Raw genomic sequence first — 22155 nt, forward strand, 5'->3', positions numbered from 1 at the left:
TAGAATAGATACGAGGTAAAACATAGGAGGTGTTATGATACACTTTCTTAAGTATCGTAGTAAAACATACTCTCTATGACAACACCTTTTAAGACATAGCTTGGTTTAAAGGAGACATTTCCAGAGTGATAGGTGGACCAACATAATTTCCTAAATTATTACAATACACCCCCATAAGAATCTGATAGTTAATCACATCCAAGGTAATTTTAACATAGTCACTTTGATAATAAGAATTCTCACTCACGGCGATGTTTAAATAACACCTAGAGAAATTCAGTTGAAGGCATACCGAACAACACAGTTCAGTTCCACTACATTTAGTGCTTCACATATTCATGTACCCCCGGGTTGAATGAATTGAAAAGGCTACTCACAGTTTCTGCAGGAAATTTTAAAATAAATTTCAACCAAACATTTTGTGGCCCTCGCCACACGGAGATCGGATCACCCCGTATCAAGGTGATACATCATCATCTTTCTGCTTTAACTCAGGAATATAATTAAAAACCCAACAGTAACAGCAAGAGCTACCTTCTTCTTCCAATAATCTCTTCACGGCTCCGAGCTGACGATCGCTTATTATTGTTATCCACAGAGACAATCGCGTGTCGGTTTAGCTCAGCTAAACGCCGCAAGATGGTAGCACAACAGGTTCCCTGGAGGCTAGCGCTTATGGTAGACACCCGTAGAACTACTAGCGCATTACGGAGGAGATATTTTAAATACTTTTAACGTGTTCAATTTCCATTATACCATCTAAGCTCTTAATATTTATACACCTAGATTTCCTTTCTCCAAAGGTTTCCTTCATTTTCCTGTATGCAGCATCTACCTTTCCCAGGACCATACAGCCTTTGACATCCTTGCACTTCTCCTTCAGCCATTCTTCCTTAGCTACCTTGCACTTTCTATCCACTTGATTCTTTAATCACCTATATTCTTTTCTGCCCTCTTCATTTCTAGCATTATTGTATTTTCGTCGTTCATCAATCAGGTCTAGTATCGCCTGAGTTATCCACTGATTCTTAGTTGATCTTTTCTTCCTTCCTAACATCTCTTCAGCAGCCCTACTGACTTCAGTTTTCATGACTATCCACTCTTCCTCTATAGTGTTTCCTTCAGCCTTTTCATTTAGCCCTTGTGCCACATGTTCCTTGAAACAATCCCTCACACTCTTTTCTTTCAACTTGTCTATATCTCATCTTTTGCATTCTTTCCTTTCTTCAATTTCAGATGGCATTTCATGACCAACAAGTTGTGGTCAGAGTCCACATCTGCTCCTGGGAAAGTTTTGCAATCCAAAACCTGGTTTCTGAATCTCTGCCTAATCATAATGAAGTCTATTTGAAACCTTCCAGTGTCTCCAGGTCTCGTCCACGTATACAACCGTCGTTTGTGGTGTTTGAACCAAGTATTGGCAAGGACTAAATTATGATCAGTGCAGAATTCAACCAGCCGACTTCCTCTTTCGTTCCTTTGTCCCAATCCGAATTCTTCTACTGTATTACCTTCTCCTCCTTGGCCTACCACTGCATTCCAGTCTCCCATCACAATCAGATTCTTGTCACCTTTTACATATTGTATTAAATCTTCTATCTCTTCATACGAGACCAGGACCTTATAGTATGCTTCTGACCCAGACACAGCAGCTCCCCTGTCATCACCTATCAACAGGTCAGTGAGACCAGGACCTTATAGTATGCCTCTGAACCAGACACAGCGGCTCCCCTGTCATCACCTGTCAACAGGTAAGCAAGACCGGGACCTTATAGTATGCTTCTGACCCAGACACAGCAGCTCCCCTGTCATCACCTGTCAACAGGTCAACACGTCATCTGAAGCAGAGCTGTAAAAAGCAAGACCGGAAAGGCTCCAATTTCCTAATTTCAGCAAAATAAGAAATAAAGCAATGATGTGTCATTATGCAGACTTTTCTTTATCATTAGCATACATACTGATACATTTTCAGGGTTGTCAGTACTATACTGATAAAATCTTATTTAATTGCAAAGATATTTCCAGCTATTCATAAGTTAGAACCCGCCAGAAATGCCTTTAAGTGCTGTCGATTTTCACCCTTTAACTTACCATTAAAAGCGTCCAGACCTGCATTGGCAACACTAGGCCCACGTAGCAACTCCGTTCAGATTCATATACATTCGTACATTTACGTCGTTTCAGTTGCCAGGCATTTGTTATCTCCTCGATAGCGGCAAACTAGGTGAGCCAGGAGCGTGTTGCCAACCTTGACACAAATAAAACCCACACCCTAATTTCTTACCTCAAATTTCTTTAAAATATGCGGAGATTATTCAAGTAAATACATTGGACCATGTTGGTGGGGTAGATAAATAAATAATTGAGTACAGGACCTGGTAGCATCCTATTTCTAAGATTTATTAACTTAGCACTACAATTACAGATTTACACACGCACACGCGCGCACGCACGCACGCACGCACGCACAGACGATAACCGAGATTATAAGTTACACAAGTACACGGTTACACACACAATTCGCGCTCTCTCTCTCTTAGTTTCTCATGTCCCATCTACAATGACACATACACACAGAGTCCCCGATTATTTATACTACACTCACTCAGCCACACTCGTTAGCGCTGTCACGGTCCACAGCCTACATGTCAGTCTCGCAGGTCGGGATAGAATCCGCTGTTCACTCAATTCGTCGATCCCCGTTCGCAGTCTACGCACATCGTCACACAGTGTTCCCTTCTTTGCCGCTCCAGAACACCCAAGGTTCTTCTCCAGCAGCCAGCCACAAGGGATGCGCACACACACACGTCAGGAGAACAGGAACGAGTTCTCGGCTCCAACAGGCAGATAATTCATCGGGCTGCACTCTCCCAGGCCACTACTGACTGTGCTCCAGCGAACTCAATCTCGCTCTCACACACTCTTACTCACTAACTCTGTCTAACTCTCACTCCTTCCAGGCAAGTCATTCCTCTCTTATATAGCTGTGCCGACCCTTCTGGAACAGTCCGGATGCTAGATGTATCCAGAAACCTCGCGAGATGGAAGACTCCAGTTTAATCGTCGAGTAATTTCCGCCGTCCCATGCGGCACGACCACGGACAGAAGAGAAAAGGGCCCGCCCAGCACTTAAATGTTGCTCGCGATTGGCTATAACCATTGCCCCCTCCTTAAGGCTGCTCGTCTCGAGCTGCTCCGCGATACGCTGCAAAACTCTTTGTTCGGTTGGCTACCACCTTCCCATGGGGGATCCGCTGGGTCCGGTCGACTGTGTCCTCGTCCCCGTTGATGACGATCAGCGAGTCCTCGCGTGGCAGATGGATCTTCGGTGGTTTTCCTTTCCTCCACATCCACGTCCACTTTCAGGGCTTGAGCACCTTCGTAGTCCTCTGGTGTGATGCCCGGACTGGTTTGCTCGTCCCAGATTTAGCCCTGCTGAATTTCCTTTTCTTCCCTGGTGCGGCATTTGATGTTCGTACCGGCACGCAGCTTCGTGCCGGAACAAGTGTCCTGGTCAGGTGGCATTCTCGTTCGTTGGTCATCGGTTCGTCTTCCATTGGTGCTCCGTCTGTTAGTAGGGGTCCCTTCAGCCGTGCCGTTGCAGTCGCTGCCTCTGTCTCACGGGCCGTCATCAGAGCCTGTTTGTAGTTCTCTTTCCTGCCGATCGTCCTCCCTGGACAGATCTCAGCGTCACGTGGTTTATCACAGCCGTCAACCGCCTTGAGCTTGCTGTCACCTCGAGATATCTCTTCCAAAATCACGTCTCCTGGTCGCTCAATCTCTACGTCGAATTCCCACAACGTTATATTGGTGCGCTGACTCCTTTCCTGCAGCTGGACTCAGTAGGTGGCTCGCGGTTGTTGGACACCGCAGTGTGCGTCGAGCACTCCCACAACCTCCTCATAGGTCGAACTTGGCTGGGAGCTGCGTTGAACTATCATCTTCTGTACACGTAGTCCGATGATCGAGTATTCAGCACTCTTCTTGGGCGTCGATCCGGTCTCGAACTGGGTCTGGCATGTTCTCTTGGAAGCAATCCCATCGTCCCGTGGAGTTTCCAACTTCACGATGGTGAAGCCGCCGACGCTGCTAGCAGGATTCATTCGCGTCTCCACAGTCATTGTTTCTGCATGCAGGGCACTTACTTCCACCGCTGGGCCTCGAACTTCGGACTCCACAAACGTAAGCATCTCTTCGGATCCCTTCTCGTCCAGTTCGTTGTCATCCCGCACATCGTCATCGTCGACCTCGGTTTCGAGAGAGCACACTTCGTTTCCTGACTTTAACTGCTCACTCTTCTGTTCACTTAAGTCTCTTTTCAGCTGGTCCGGGTTTGACCTCCGCTCAGATCTCAGTTCACTAATGAGTTCGCCATAACCAGATAAAATTTTATTTTCAAGTTCACTAAACTTGCTTAGAAAAATCTGAAGCTGTTCGGAATTCATTTCACTCGAAGAAATTTCTGCCGCCTACAAAATAAGCTACCAGGTACTCGATTCTGACACCAGTTTTATGTAAAAGTTTATCCGCTAGTTTATCACACTTGTCCATCCCACTTCTGACGCCAGTTGGACCATGTTGGCGGGGTAGATAAATAAATAATTGAGTACAGGACCTGGTAGCGTCCTATTTCTAAGATTTATTAACTTAGCACTACAATTACAGATTTGCGCACGCACACGCGCACACACACACACACACACACACACACACACACACACACACACACACACACACACACACACAGACGATAACCGAGATTACAAGTTACACAAGTACACGGTTACACACACAATTCGCGCTCTCTCTCTTAGTTTCTCATGTCCCATCTACAATGACACACACACACAAGAGTCCCCGATTATTTATACTACACTCGGCCACTCAGTCACACTCGTTAGCGCTGTCACGGTCCACAGCCTACACGTCAGTCTAACAGGTCAGGATAGTATCCGCTGTTAACTCAATCCGTTGAACCCCGTTCGCAGTCTACACACGTCATCACACAGTGTTCCCTTCTTCGCCGCTCCAGAACACCCAAGGTTCTTCTCCAGCAGCCAGCCACAAGGGACGCACGCGCGCGCGCGCACACACACACACACACACACACACACACACACACAACGTCAGGGGAACAGGAACGAGTCCTCGGCTCCAACAGGCAGATAATTCATCGGGCTGCACTCTCCCAGGCCACTACTGACTGTGCTCCAGCGAACTCAATCTCGCTCTCACACACTCTTACTCACTAACTCTGTCTAACTCTCACTCCTTCCAGGCAAGTCATTCCTCTCTTATATAGCTGGGCCGACCCTTCTGGAACAGTCCGGATGTTAGATGTATCCAGGAACCTCGCGAGATGGAAGACTCGCGATTAATCGTCGAGTAATTTCCGTCGTCCCATGCGGCGCGACCACGGACAGAAGAGAGAAAGGCCCACCCAGCACTTAAATGTTGCTTGCGATTGGCGCGCTCGAGCCTAAGGCGGTGCGTCAATGGGTGACGAGCTCAGCGCGTAGCGACTTGGCATGGCGGACGCTATAACCATTACAATACGGTATATTTACCTGATATCGTAATAAGGGTGGAATCGTACTTAAGAAGTGATATTATGGACGCAGAAACTTTCTCCATGCAATGGAATCATTATCGCAGACAGGACAGATGCAATGGAAGGAGGAGTATTCATTTTGGCAACAGAAAAATTTGTATATTATGAAAAGTTTATGCACGAGAAACATCACTTACGATATTAGGCAACTTGGCATTTTTTGTGTGTATAGACAGGAAGGGGTGACGCTGATGCAGATACAGAATTATTTCATACGACAATCAGCCGTGTGGAGAACAACAGAGAAAGGAACGTGACTGTAATGGGCGATCTCAAATGTTAACTGGGAAGTTAATACAAATGTCAGAAAGCAAGATCAACAAATGGTAAATAAGTTTACCTAGGAACGTCTGATAAACATAGCATCCTTGTGAGGTTGAGATCAAAACATCTTATGAACAACAGTGTCTTCTGTTTCAAAACTCGTGCAGCATGAAATGAAATACTGTTTTACGTTGTTATATGACAAAATATTCAAGGTCCCATGGATAGACCGTATCACGATCTGTTGGATACACTCATGCAAGGAAGCTATGTGAAGTCTTAACCTTCATGAAACAGAGGAAAGTAGGCTATTTTGGAAAAATGAAACACAGCCTGACACAAATGATCATAGAAGGGAAATGTGGGGAATATTATCCTGGATATGGCAACTGTGCGATGGAAACAAAAAAATAGGGAGGAAAGTGGACTCCACTGCATATGAGTGAGCATAAACTGAAATAAGGGGAATATTACCTGCTTGATACCAGATGCAGCTTCAAGACTATTCAGCTTGTTCTTCCATTCTTCAATTTCTAGTTTCAATCTGGAGTTCTCCTCTTCCAACTGATGCATTCGCACATAGCCAAAATGCTGAACTTGAAGTAGTTTTAGTTGAGAAACCTGAGCAAGAAAGTCACGCATATATAAATACAAACATATTGTACTCTCATCAGACATGTGCATACAACACTTGTCACAAGACACTCAACACAAATCCTGCATTTTCGTTTAATATTTGTAAGGAAGAACATGACAGATTTGGTGCGAGTTGTTACTGCCGGACTGTAGTTATGATGTTACTGTTTGTTATTTAACTTACTGTTTGCGCAGAGGGAAATTATGTTAGTTCTTCATCATGAGTCTTTTAATTCTTGTTAGTAGTGTAAGTAAAAATTTGTTACAGTTTTGGTAACTTGTGTATCTTTCCTTTTCGAAATGATGGCTGCTTGTAAAGGGAGGCCTCACAGCAATAAATTATCCTCTGCCTGTGCTATTCAATTTGGAAGTTGTGAGTTTTGTAAGTAGAGCACTCTCTAATTAAAAATCCTTTCTTCCAAACAGAGCAGATTTAAGTTTCATTAGGATGGACAGACAACAAGGAACTACTCATCACTGGATGAAGGAAGCAAACTAAAAGCGTGTCCTTGATTACGGAGTGTGATAAAACATTCACCATTAATTCTTAAAAACATCCGAAACGTCAACTTTTTTTTCTAACAATACAAAGGGAGACAGACAGAAGCATAGTCCTTTCATGTCTAAGAGTGACACCCAACTGTCACTTCGAATACAACAGTGCAACAAGGCAGTCCCATTTTTGCAATGAAAATGTAATGTAACTTTGAAATTTAAAAGTTCAGTTATCTGTTTTAAATGCAATACAATGCTGATGTTGTAAAATAAAAAACCTGATAGGCAAAGTAACGTTTGTTGTATGCAACTCTAAGATCCTGAAATCAATTTATATTAAATTTCTAAAAATAATGCCTAACATCATAACCTTGTTCTGAGAAGTACGAGTACTCACTTTCGTCATTACATGACGTACATACAAATCTAATTTAGCGTATGGCATTTTCGATACATGCTAAGAAACATCACTATAAACAAACATCTAGTTCATGGAATTCGGGGTTGCCATTAGGAATTCCTCATACTCTCCTCCATAAACTCTATTTCTGCAGTCCTCCCTAATATGTTGAATGGTCTGCCGTGGTGCGCCGCAGTCACATGCACTCCCCACTTGAAGAGAGACTTTCCACATCTTCCATGTTTTGTTCTCAACCGATTGAGTGTTGTCCATACCTTGCAAGGTAGATCAAACCCAGGGACCATCTCAGAGATGCAAAGTAACAGCTGACCTGTTTCTGGAGCATTCTGAAGCCATTCTCTTCTCTAGGAATCAATTAAGTTAAATCTAGCGGGATTATTTTTAACTGTGAGAGGAGGATATCTTGAATGAAGTCTGTTGATTCTGAGGCCAGGAATATCAAAATGCAGTGGTTGTGCAGCGTTTGCTAAGATCTTATTGTATTCCCTATTCAATGCTTTTTTCCTTCAAAGATTTGGGGGTGATAATGCGACTTAGGACAGGCAGCCAGACAGTGGGTGTAGGTAGACCTAATTGTTCCTGAAATAATACGCATATTATTAAGTTGGACGTCAATTTTGTTTACATGGGCACTGTTCAACCATACTGGTGCATAATATTCCGCCGCAGAATACACCAAGCCCAATGCAGAGGTCCGCAGAGTAGTCGCAGATGATCCTCACGTGGTTCCACAAATTTTTTGAATAAAGTTATTTCTTGTTCTCAGTTTAGCAGCAGTATTTGTGAGGTGTGATTTATAAGATACAGTGCTATTTAGGGTGACACCCAGAAAGGGTGGTTCTTTATTGTGGGTAAGGCATGTACCATTCATATACACTTTTAGTGCTCTATTGGATTCTCTATTATTACGATGAAAACAAGGCATTTCAGTTTTAGCTGCACTAGGCCCGTCTCCATTTTCGGAGGTATTCTGCTAGTACAGACAGATCAGTTGTCAGTACTTCTCCCATGGTTTCAATCAGAATGTACCTTGTTTCTATGGCCCAGTTGTCAGCATAGCCAAATTTCTTACAGGCTGTTTCTGACATATCAGTAATGTAAAGGCTAAAATAGCACAGGGGCTAATACTGATCCTTGAGGTAAGCCATTTTGGAGAAACTTCTGGCTGCTAATATTGTTTCCTATGGTGACTTGGAATCCTCTCTTACCAGTTATGTTGTCAGTAAACTTTGTAAATTGTTGGCATAGAATGATCATCAATTATAGAATAGGCCTTGTCTCCATACAGTTATCATAGGCTGCTGATAGATCTATAAAAACCACAGATGTTTTCATCTTCTTCTGAAAGCCTGCTTCAATGTGTGATGCAAGTGCCTGGACTTCGTCTACACAGCTTTTCCAACAGGCAAAGACTTTCGGGCCTACACTTAAAGTCCTTCATCTAAATATAGAAGGCATAAGCAAATCCAAATGCCAATACTTGTCAAGAATCCTACGAGATGGAAAAATCGATGTGGTTGCCATTCAGGAAACACATGTTGCAGATGAACACCAATTACAAACAAGAGGGCTAATATCGGGATATGATATCATAGGTGCAACATATCACCATGCATATGGTACAGCTACGTATGTTCGTAGTACTATTGAAAATGCCTCATTGCTCGCAGCTAGCTCAAAAGACGACATACATACAGTTTGTGAACACAATTCCTTTAGTTTTGCCAGTTGCCACCTTTTCAATACAATAAAAATATATTACAAACTTACATATTTATTATGATGTTTACCTGGTACATGTTTCGCTCCTTTTCATGAGCATCATCAGCCAAACTATCATTAATCTAAGATTGTGTAAGATCATAAAACAATTCCTTTGGTTCAAGATTACTCCTATAAAAATAATTGACAATTTTATAACATTTAAAAAGTCACACAACAATAAAATCATGTCTTAACTTAACACTTTTTGTCTAAAATCTTCTTCAGTCTAAACATTTTATCACCGAAACTCATCCGGTGAACATCTTTTAAAATTGTTTAAAAAATAAGAATAAAATTAAAAAACTTTGAAATCTGGCTAGCTGTGTTGGTTCCTGTTGCTTAACTTGTATAATTGTCATTAAAACTTCATAACAGTATTGAATATTTTCTGCAGTTGATAATTGTCATTATGGTCGATAGACTTGTTCTATTTGCTGGAGTAACATTTATAAAATGGCTCGTTGGTGTATTTTCCTTTCTGCTTCGTAATTGTTTGGTGTTACTCCTAGCCTCTTGAGAACTACTTGTTATCCTGTTTGCACTTCACGAGCCATTATGGAACGTTCGAGAACATTTTAAATCCAATATCACATCAAAAAGTGTTTCATCAACAAGTTTGTTCACGAACAATTTTACCCCATTGATAATATGAATTAATATCAATACATTTTATAAATGTTACTCCAGCAAATAGAACAAGTCTATCGACCATAATGACAATTATTTATAAGTTTCATATTCCGTATTGATTGGATTCAATGTAATAGATAAGAAAAATGTTCCACCGATCAATACATTTATTGTGGATGAATTATTACGCTAGTACCGGTTTCGACCTATCTTGGCCATCATCAGCTAGCACACAAATTTACAGTCATGGGTTAAATTACAAAGAAGTTACTTAAGAGCATCCGGATGTCTGATAAAAAATAGAAGTAAAATATATTGCAGTATGTTGCGTTAAAATAGCTCTGATTAAAAGTAGTGATGCTCAATCAATAGGTTTTAGTTTATTCTAACCATCACTACTTTTAATCAGAGCTATTTTAACGCAACATACTGCAATATATTTTACTTCTATTTTTTATCAGACATCCGGATGCTCTTAAGTAACTTCTTTGTAATTTAACCCATGACTGTAAATTTGTGTGCTAGCTGATGATAGCCAAGATAGGTCGAAACCGGTACTAGCGTAATAATTCATCCACAATAAATGTATTGATCGGTGGAACATTTTTCTTATCTATTACATAATGACAATTATCAACTGCAGAAAATATTCAATACTGTTATGAAGTTTTAATGACAATTATACAAGTTAAGCAACGGGAACCAACACAACTAGCCAGATTTCAAAGTTTTTTATTTTATTCTTATTTTTTAAACAATTTTAAAAGATGTTCACCGGATGAGTTTCGGTGATAAAATGTTTAGACTGAAGAAGATTTTAGACAAAAAGTGTTAACTTAAGACATAATTTTATTGTTGTGTGACTTTTAAAATGTTATTATAAGATTGTCAATTAGTTTTATAGGAGTAATCTTGAACCAAAAGAATTGTTTTATGATCTTACACAATTTTAGATTAATGATAGTTTGGCTGATGATGCTCACGAAAAGGAGCGAAACATGTACCATGTAAACATCATAATAAATATGTAAGTTTGTAATATATTTTTATTGTATTGAAAAGGTGGCAACTGGCAAAACTAAAGGAATTGTATTCACAAGTAGACCTTCAATATGGCAAGGAAAATGAAGTTTATAACCTGCAATACATACAGTTGTCGTCAAAGTTGGAGATGTCACCATCATAAACGTCTACAATCCTCCACCTTCACCATGGCCCTTCCAGATGATTCAGGTACAAGACCATCCAGCCATCTATGTGGGTGACTTCAACAGTCACCATGAAGAATGGAAATATAGTGTCACTGATTCTAATGGAGAAACTCTCATGAACTGGGCTGAGGAACATAATATTCATCTTGTATTTGATGCAAAAGATAGAGGAACATTTAGATCCGCTGTATGGAAACAGGAATACAACCCAGACCTATGTTTTGTTTCCAGTGTTCAGAATAATCAACCTCTGCTCACATCACGGAAAGTACTTCAGGATTTCCCACATAGTCAACATCGACATATATGTCTTGAGGTTGGAATGCAAATACCCCTGGTAACTTCTTATCCTCGTCCACGATGGAACTTCAGGAAAGCAGACTGGAAAGCGTTCTCATGTGACCTTGATAAATATGTTAGATGGATACCACCAACAAGTAACAATTATGAGAGATTTGTGGGTGCTGTAATTGCCACAGCAAAAAAATTCATTCCTAGAGGCTATAGGAAGGAATATATTCCTGGCTGGACTGATGCAACTGAGAAGTTATACCAAGAATTCCTTGCTACCGGTGAACAAGAAATCGGGGATGGACTGCTTCATAACCTAGATAATGCTTGAAGAGAAAGATGGACCGAAACTGTAACATCTATGAATTTCAGAGAATCAAGCAGAAAGGCATGGTCATTGTTACGGAAGCTTGGTGGGGCCACTCCCATCTTTCGTAAAAGTTCTGCAGTTACTCCAACCAAAATTGCAGCTCATATAATTGATATGTCTAGGTCACCAAGAGACAAAAATCATACAAGGAACATCAAAAAACAATTAACCAGTCTTAAGTCCACACGCCGCCATGATTCGGAATACACTAGACCATTTAGTGTGCAAGATATTGAAGCAGCTTTAAAAGACATAAAAACTGGTAAAGCACCGGGATTTGATGGGATTCATCCTGAGTTTCTAATTAATTGTGGAGCAAATACGAAATTATGGTTATCTAGGTTTCTAACCTACATTCTAAGAACAGGTAATCTATCTCGGTTATTTAAAACGAGTAAGATAATTGCAATCCTAAAGCCAGGAAAGCCTAATGATGCACCAGAGAGCTATAGACCAATAGCATTGCTTAGTGTATGCTATAAACTACTTGAAAAGCTAATCTTGAATAGAATTGCTACAAAAGTGTTGGAAACGATCCCTATTGAACAAGCAGGATTCAGGCCACAAAGAAGCTGTAATGACCAAGTCTTGTCACTAACTACCTTCACTGAAGCAGGATTCCAGCAAGGACTAAAGACTTCAGTAGCATTTATGGACTTAAAGGCAGCTTACGACACAGTATGGAGAGAAGGTGTAATAAGCAAACCCACCAAACTAAATAATGGACTCCCGCAAGGTTCAGTGCTTGCCCCACTCTTGTTCAGTTTATATATCTCAGATATACCATCCACAAGATCCAGGAAATTTGGGTATGCAGATGACTGGGATCTTGCCACTAAAGACTTGTGCTTCGAGCAGACAGAGGAAATATTAACAAAAGAACTCTCTCTTTTAGGAAAATACTTTCGAAAATGGAAACTTCAACCAAGTATGAGTAAAACAGAAGTTTCTTGTTTTCATCTGAACAACCGAATGGCTTCAAGGGACCTCAAAGTATACTTCGATAACACTCTCCTCCGCCACAATAGACACCCCAGATATCTAGGTGTTACACTCGACAGAACATTGTCATTCCAAGAACATCTGAGAAAGAGCGCTGCCAAGATTCAGACATGTAACAACATAATTCGAAAACTGTGTGGTTCTTCTTGGGGTGCAAGTGCAACTACTCTACGCTGCTCAGCTCTAATTCTAGTTTAGTCTACTGCGGAGTATTGTGCCCCCATCTGGATGAACAGTCCTCACGTGAAGAGAATAGACGTTAAGTTAAATGACACAATGAGAATGATCACTGGCACGATCAGATCAACTCCAATTCAATGGTTGCCCGTACTAAGCCATATTCCTCCACCCCACCTCAGTAGAAGCATTGCTCTGATGAATGTATACAATAAGATACAGAATAATCAAAGATTGCCCATTCATGAGGATATCCCCCACCTACATATAGACAGACTTAAGTCAAGACGTCCACCCATCTGTACGCCGGAGAACCTTGTAGCCAGTCATTTCAATCTGACTGAGAGATTGTCTAATGAATGGAGACAATTTGCTTCAGCAGAATCCTTAAATATGCCATGCATTACACAGAAGGTACCTGGCTTTGAACAACCGCAGAAAGTATGGTCCAAGTTAAACCGGATCCGGACTAACAATGGTGTGTGTGCAGATCTTCTGTATAAATGGAAGAAAAAGTCATAATCCTGCTGCAACTGTGGTGCTGAGAGGCAAACTGTGAAGCACATCACACAAGAATGCCCACTGAGACGTTTCAATGGAGAAACAAGTTAATTTTTCCTGGCGACGCCACAGGAGATTACCTATGTAAATAATGTAGATATAAACCTGTAATTTATTGTACTGTTCATGTATATGCCATACGATAAATAAATAAATAAATATTCCAGAAATTTATCAATCACACTAAGCAATGCAATGGGACAATAACTTTGTGGTAGATCTCCAGGGTAACCTGTTTTAGGAGGGCACGTTTAAGCTCTTGAGGTATGTGTTCTGCGTTTAATAGTGAGGTGAAGAATTTTGCTGGCAATGTTTTCATATATTTACCAGACTTTATGAGAAAACTCTGGCAGGATACCATCTAAACCAGGAGTTTTGCCAGGTTTTATGTCCTTTATTGCTGCTGCAACTTCTTCAGGAGAGATGACACATGAATATTCAGTGTTACAATCAGCTGCTGCTGCAAGCTTTTTTGGTTCCCATTTTATATGGGTTGTTGTCCCTCTGTTATTTGTTCCTTTAGATGTTTTGACAATCTGCACAGCAATTTTGTTGGGGGTTATGGGGCTAATTTCTTATATGATATGATGGGCTCTGCCTTTCTACCACATATTTCTACTGGAAACTTTGAAGTCCATACTTTGAGTGGTTTCCATCCACTTCAATCGTTGTGCAGTATCTAGGCTATGTATCAGATTATCTGCTATTTCTCTGTCACCACTGTTTTGAAAATCATTGTAGAGATCCTCACATTGTTTGTCCCAACCTGGAATATATTCTTTACGATAAGTTCTGGATATGTACATTTTTTGCTGCATTGTCCTTTAACACGTTCAGTACCTGCTTCTGAGCGGGACACTTGAATGCCTGGACGGGCCATTTTCATGCCCGGCCCTCTTGACGTGCATCACTTAATACAATTTACAATTACTCCTAAACTATAAATGTTAGAAAAATGATACTTTGTGCTTACCTGTAGTAAATATTTAAGGTGTGATATCTGTCTGACAGGTTTCAAAATACGTCTAATTTTATACAGCCTATCTATATTTTCGGCATATTACTGTCACCGTAGTGAAGAAATGAAAGAATATGAAGAAAGCATATTCGGAACATTGTATTAGAAAATATCGGAATATGAAAAACGGGTCTTCCGTCCAGTACATTTTTATTTTTTTTTTGCTAGGGGCTTTACGTCGCACCGACACAGATAGGTCTTATGGCGACGATGGGATAGGAAAGGCCTAGGAGTTGGAAGGAAGCGGCCGTGGCCTTAATTAAGGTACAGCCCCAGCATTTGCCTGGAGTGAAAATGGGAAACCACGGAAAACCATCTTCAGGGCTGCCAGTACATTTTTATATCAGGATTTTGGACTAATCGGTTTCCACGATTGCATGATCGAATTCTTTGTGAAAGGCCGGGGCGCCGCACTTGACTCGCGTATAGATTGGTCTGCTCACACACATACTCATAAAATTCGTCATTCATGAAAATACTCACGTAACTCAAAATATCCTGCTTATTTTCTATTTGAACGTTTATACCTGAATTCTCTGTAAATGGTGGAACGGGTGCACAATAACTAGGATGATATGTATCAGGCACTTCACTTTTCTCTATAGGCCTATCGGATTCGGGAATCGGAATTTCCTCGTCACTCACTTTCACTACCCGAGTCTATTTCAGGAATAAGTTCATCACCAGAATAATCATAGTGAACAATATCTAATAATTAATCTTCCGTAAGAAAATTTGTATTATAAGCCATTATACTACACTCGCTAAGAACGACACGCACTGCATTGGAATCTCAAGTACCGACTTGACGTGCAAGGAAGTTCTGAGATTTTCCAGCCAAAACTGCTGAGATAAACATGAGCCCACTCAACGCGAGAGTTATCTCAAAAAGGTCAACCAACTTCCTGCTACAACCAGTAACGCTGACTAAGGTGTAAGAATGCATGGATGATGAATATAAACAGCATTGCTTCACGCGGAACATTAGACGTCTTACGCCGTCCACGGCCCGCAGCATAGGAGCAAGCTTGAACGTCTTACGCCGTCCACGGTCCGCAATGAGTTAAAATAGTCCCCTCCCATAACTATGCACTGCTGAGATCGGCTATACATGTCCTGGAAACTTTGCAAGAAGGCTTCCTTTGGGATGGTGTTCAAAAGCCTCATCACGTTTCGGTGAATGTCAGGAATATTGTCAAATCTCTTTCCTTTCAAAGCGAGTTCAATGCGTGACTTTTCGGCTCTGACCTTTATCCGACGAGGGGATCCCGAAGAACGCCATTCTATGCTTTCCCCGTTTCGTTTCAGGGTTGTACCTGAGACACCAGGTTTCATCCTCAGTGACAATACAGTGCAAGAAATTTGGCGTCGCATCCACCGTTTTGACAAAATCCTGTGAAGCCTCTAAACGTGCCTGCTTCTGATCGTCAGTCAAGTGACGTGGCACAAGACGAGAACAAATTTTCCTCTTCCCTAACTTCTGGGTAACGATTTGTCGCACCGATTCATGGTTAATCTGCAGTTCATCCACTATCATACGCACAGTTAATCGCCGATCGTTCGTGATTAATGTCCTCACCTTCTCAACGTTTTTGTCACTGACGGCGGTCACCGGTCTTCCACTACGGGGGTTGTCAGAAACACTTTCCTGGCCTCCTCGAAAACGGGCAAAAAATTCGTACACACACTTCAAGAACAGTGCTTAATCTTCATAAACACGTACACATACCGGCGATTGAAAATCCTCTTTCACCCCCACAATTATAAAACTAAATTCCCTACACTCACAATCACATAAACAAGCGTCATTTTACAGTTTAGTGTACAGAGCCCTAAAAATTCCCCTTCCAACTGCCAATTAAAAAAAAAAAAAGAAATAAATGCAATAAAAGAAATAACCATTTTCAATGGATACAATCCCTCAATCATGAACAAATTAATTAACAAAGTGAAATTAAAACTATTCCAGAAACCTCTCAACAGTAGTAAATAACAAATCATAGTACGCAACCTTTACCTACACCAATCCGATCATACATCAAGTAACTAATCCCTTAAAGAAGCAAGAAATTAAAATAGTTTTTAAAACCCAAAACTCAAACCAAACATTTTTTTAAAACCACAACACAATAAATTCAGACAAAAATAAATACTCAGGTTCTGGCATCTATAGATTAAAACGCGCCGAGTGCAACAGTTCGTATATAGGACAAACCAGAAGAAGCTACATAACCAGATGTGCTGAACACTTCAGTGCCCCGAAACACAACAAACTCTCAGGAATGACTAATCACATGAAAGATACACAGCACAGCTTCACCAAAATTGAACAGGTTCTTCAAATTTTAAAAAGAGTAAAAAAAAAGGCAGACTCATGACCGAGTTCGAGAATTTATACATTTTCTTGGACCAAAAATACAATGTAAATAAAAACCTAAATGACCCAATTGATAACAGAAGCCCTTTATATAACCAAATAGTAATTTCATTCAATAAGATAAGACTAAATATCTTTTAAATTTTTGAAACATCAAAAAGTACCTCCACCAAGTTAACCAATATATCACGCCCCCCTTCCCCTCCCAACGCACACAACTACTTCCCATGCACCAATCACAAGCCCATATCCCCGCCTTCTCTGGTCCACTCCCCTCCACCAAGACGACACACGTACAACACGAGGAGCAAAACATTAGTGACCACCAGTGTTCCTAAAACCTCCCACGCAACAAGTCAACAGCCCAACAACATTAAAGGTAAGCGCTAACATCACATTTCCAACACTTGGGCAAAAACCTCCTCCAATTTTCTTGCATTCTTTTTATTAACGAACTAAGTATGGTTTTTTTTTTTACTTCTTTTCAGAACTTAACACTGACACCACAGTTCGACAGCCCCCATTCAACCATTAACAGTATTCCTCAACAACAGAAGCTTACTATCAATATAAAATGTGTCAGTCAAATGAAGGAGATAATGACTATTCAACAGTCCTCTTCAAGATACTCAACATAGTGTCCAATTTGTAGCAATAAACAGTATCGCTCTCTTCGCGTCAAATTACACAACATAACGCCCCTCTTCTTCTCCCAATGTACACAACTCCCTCCTATGCGCCAATCATAAGCCTTCTCTGTAAGTGCAAACTCACACAGTTCGGCCTACAATAGATTAGTCCAACCATAAGTAATCTTGCAAGTAATCAGCTTCATTTTCCGTATCAAAATCTAATCACTAAATTTTACACTATTGAGATTCTTCCACTGTTTTGATATATATATAAGTAATCTGTCAAAATGCAACGTAAATGCAACATTTTTCTGGGCTAGACATAACCACAAACAAATTTTAGAACTTGCTGACTAATCTTACAGACTGTATCGAGTAAAACGCGTCAAGGTCAAATACTACGACATCGAAACAGTATTGGAAAGCTTTTCCTCACTATTTCATACTTAACATCGTATTGTCTTTTACCCTCTCTACCATTTTGTATTAACATGTAAATCTTCATCCATATCAAACATCAACTACAGCTTCAAGCCATCAATATTGCTATTTTTTGATCACATGACACCTCCATTTTCAAGTGAATTTTTGTACAAGTATCCATTATCGTATTAGTTTTAATTAATTTAGAAACATTGTTTTTAACATATATCATTTTGCAACATATTTTAGAATAATTTTTAACCAGGTATCTGGTAAAATTGAGGTTTTGAGGATGCCCATAAGACGGGGCGGAACATGTCTCAACTTATATTTTAACAATGTTTTAACTCACACGTTAAACATTTTGAATTGTATTAAATAGGTGGTAAGTAAAATAAAATATTTTTTACATATAATATACATATCACTTAATCGAACAGCTCGTCTTCTTTCTCCCAAGTCTTCCCAGCCCAAACTTTGCAACATTTTTGCAACGCTACTCTTTTGTCGGAAATCACCAAGAACAAATCGAGCTGCTTTTCTTTGGATTTTTTCCAGTTTATGAATCAAGTAATCCTGGTGAGTGTCCCATACACTGGAACCATACTCTAGTTGGGGTCTTACCAAAGACTTGTATGCCCTCTCCTTTACATCCTTACTACAACCCCTAAACACCCTCATAACCATCTGCAGAGATATGTACCCTTTATTTACAATCCCATTTATGTGATTACCCCAATGAAGATCTTTCCTTATATTAACACCTAGATACTTACAATGACCCCCAAAAGGAACTTTCACCCCATCAACGCAGTAATTAAAACAGAGACGATTTTTCCTATTTGTGAAACTCACAACCTGACTTTTTACCCCGTTATCATCATACCATTGTCTGCTGTATATCTCACAATATTATCAAGGTCATTTTGCAGTTGCTCACAATCTTGTAACTTATTTATTACTCTATACAGAATAACAACATGCGCAAAAAGCCTTATCGCTGATTCCACTTCTTCACTCATCTATATATAAAAAATAATTTGTCCGGACTGACTGACTGACTGACTGACTGATTCATCATCGCTGAGCGAAAACTACTGGACATAAAGAAATGAAATTTTGGGGATACATTCATATTAAGATGTAGGTGCTCGCTAAGAGAGGATTTTTGGATATTCCATTGCTAAGGGGGTGAAAAGGAGGGTGAAATTTTAAAATGAATGTACCTATATCTCAAAACTTTGAAAGTTTACAGATGTAAATATTGGTATTCAGAATCTTCATTAAAAATAAACACATATTTTTTCTTTTCGGAAAATCCCAATAGGAAGGGTGAAAACAGGTGAAAAAGTGTTTGAATGCCTTTATTGAGGATACTTATATCTCAGAAACTGAAGATATTACAGACCTGAAAATTGGTGTTTGAGAGCTCCTTTAAAAATAAAGAAACACGTATTTTTTTGTTTTCCGAAAATCCCAATAGGAGGGCTGAAAAAGGGGTTGAATGCCTTTAATGAGGATACTAATAGGCTATCTCAGAAACTGAAGATATTACAGACCTGAAAATTGGTACTTCGGATCTCTTTTAAAAATAAAGAAACATTTTTTTTTTTGCTTTGGAAAATCCAAATAGTAGGGGTGAAAGGGGGTGGTGGATTTTTAAAATGAGTGTATCTATATCTCAAAACTTTAAAAGTTTGCACATGTAAAAATTGATATTTAGAATCTCCTTTAAAAATAAAGGAACATGTATTATTTTGTTTTCTGTAAATCTCAATAGGAGGGGTGTAAAAGGGTGAATAATGTGTTGAATGCCTTTAATGAGGATACATATATTTCAGAAACTGAAGATATTACAGAACTGAAAATTTGTACATGGGATCTCCTTTAAAAATAAAAAAACACTTTTTTTTTTGCAAAATCCAATTAATGGCAGTTAAACAGGAGTGACAAATTCGGGTGAATTTTTTGAAAGATACTATCTACAGAATAACTGAGAAACGTAAAATGTTACAGACGTAAAAAGTGGTATTTGGAATCTCCTGTAAATGTAAAGAAACATAGGTGAATTGTTTTTGGAAACTCCACTTAAGGGGAACTAAAAAGGGGGTAAAGTTTTAAAATTAGAATTTCTACAGTATATCTCAAAAAATTTAATATGTTACAGAATTGAAAAATGGTATTTTTTTAAAAATCTCTATTAAAAATCAAGAAACGTGTACTTTTAGTTTTCGGAAATACCACTAGGCTGGAAAGAGTCGGGGGGGGGGGGGGGGAGAGGTTAAAAGTGACTGAAAATGGTGTTGAATCCTTTTAATTAGGCTGCTGATATCTGAAGATGTTACAGACGTGAAATTTGATATTTGGAATCTGCTTTAAAAGTAAAGAAACACGTATTCTCGGAAAATCTAATGAAAGGGGGGGGGGAGGGGGGAGGAGGTGAAAGAAATAAAAAATTAATAGTCTTAATTGTATGAGAATACTTACATCTGGGCCGATGACCTTCGATGTTTGGCCCCTTTAAACAACAAGCATCATCATCATCATCATCATACTTACATCTAATAAAAACTAAAATTGTTACAGACGTGAAAATTGGTATTTGGATGTCCTTTAAAAACAAAGAAAAATGAGTTTTGAAGGGGAATCATCTTGGGGGTGGGAGTGAAAAGGAGTTGAATTCCTTGCATGAGGACACATAAATCAAAAACTGAAGAAGTTAGAGTCGTGATAATTGGTATTTAGAAGATTCTTTACTATTAAAGAAACAAGTATTTTTGCCGGAAAATTCACTTGGCTGGGGGGAGTGTGAAAGGAAGTGAAAAAATGAATTATATTTATGGGAATACTTACATCTCAAAACTGAAGGTAATAGACGTGAACATTGGTGTTTGGAATCTTTTTTAACCACCAAGAAACACGCCTTCTTTTAATCTTTTTTTGGTGGGGGTAAATAACTTAACGGCGGTGGGGTGTAAAAGGAGGTGAGACCAACTGATTTGACTGTTCATAATGTACTTATATGGAGCCACCGGTGCTCAGGCGGCAGCTCGCCGGCCTCTCACAGCTGGGTTCCATGGTAAAAATCCCGGTCGCTCTATGTGACAACATTTGTGCTAGACAAAACGGAGGCAGGACAGGTTTTTCTCCGGAGACTCCGGTTTTCCCTGTCATCATTCATTCCAGCAACACTGTCCAATATCATTGCATTTCATTTGTCATTCATTATCCATTGCCCCAGAGGCTTCAGCAGCCGGCACAATTCCTATTGTCACCGCTAGATGGGGGCTTCATTCATTCCATTCCTGACCCTGTCGAATGACTGGAAAAAGGCTGTAGATTTTCGATGTACTTATTCTGATCATAAACCGATCATTTTTAATATTTTCTGGGTTCGTTTTCAAGAGCCATCTTTTTCTTCGGAGAACGTTCTTAGATTACAGTAGATTCTCCTGGCATATAAATAAAAATTTAAACACCTTTGAAATAAAGGATAGGAATGAGATTGGCCGTACAATTTTTCACCTCTATAATAAGGTAAATAATGCACGGAAGTATGTCATTCGTATCGCTAGAAATCCCGCACACTTGCCTACACGCGACAATGGTGCTGGTCACATTGTCACCAATGACAATGGCAGCAGATGTAATTTACCGCCAAGCAGCGGTCTTGCATCTTGCTATGGGGTCCAGAACATCTGTAATAATAATAATAATAATAATATATATATATATATATTCGTTTACGGCCATTAGAGACCACGTTAGATAACAATTACATGTTTCTGGAAGCCTTCCTCACAGCCCAGAACTTCAGCATCCTCTCTCTGGCAGCCTGTCTTCTTTCGTCCGTCCACCCACGGTTAAGTTTTGGTTCGTCATGGAATCCCTGAAATCTGTCGATCACTGACCTAAACATTGTTTGGTTTGAGATGTCTTCCGAATTTAGTCACACCTGTCTGAGATCCTTTCTTACCTCCCTGAACCATTTGTCCGACACTTTAGGTCTGCTGTCTAGTATTGTGAAAATCCTTTTCGTTAGTCTCTTCTCATCCATTCTAAATAAATGCCCATAGAATTTAAGTCTCCGTTTTCTCATGGACTCGGTTAGCCTTTCATTGTCTCGGTAAAGTTCTTCCCTTCCTCGCAGCCTATACTGTCCATCCACAATAATAATGTTCCAGACCGTCGTCAAATGTGTGGACCGCGCTGGAAACAGGTCCTGGACGGGTAATGACTAAGAATGCAGTCCGGAGGCGGGTTCAGTACCGC

The 22155-nt window shown here is 40.0% G+C and overlaps 1 protein-coding gene across 1 annotated transcript in view; it reads right to left on the reverse strand.

Moving 5' to 3' along the window:
* AIMP1 (aaRS-interacting multifunctional protein 1) overlaps positions 1-22155 on the reverse strand; it is a 65310-nt gene that overhangs the window by 38272 nt on the left and 4883 nt on the right. Inside the window, exon 3 of the mRNA XM_068226771.1 lies at positions 6350-6496. Coding sequence (XP_068082872.1) covers positions 6350-6496 — 147 coding nt within the window. The remainder of the gene's footprint in view (positions 1-6349; positions 6497-22155) is intronic.

This window comes from Anabrus simplex, chromosome 3 (assembly GCF_040414725.1).
Source record: "Anabrus simplex isolate iqAnaSimp1 chromosome 3, ASM4041472v1, whole genome shotgun sequence".
Lineage (NCBI taxonomy): Eukaryota > Metazoa > Arthropoda > Insecta > Orthoptera > Tettigoniidae > Anabrus > Anabrus simplex.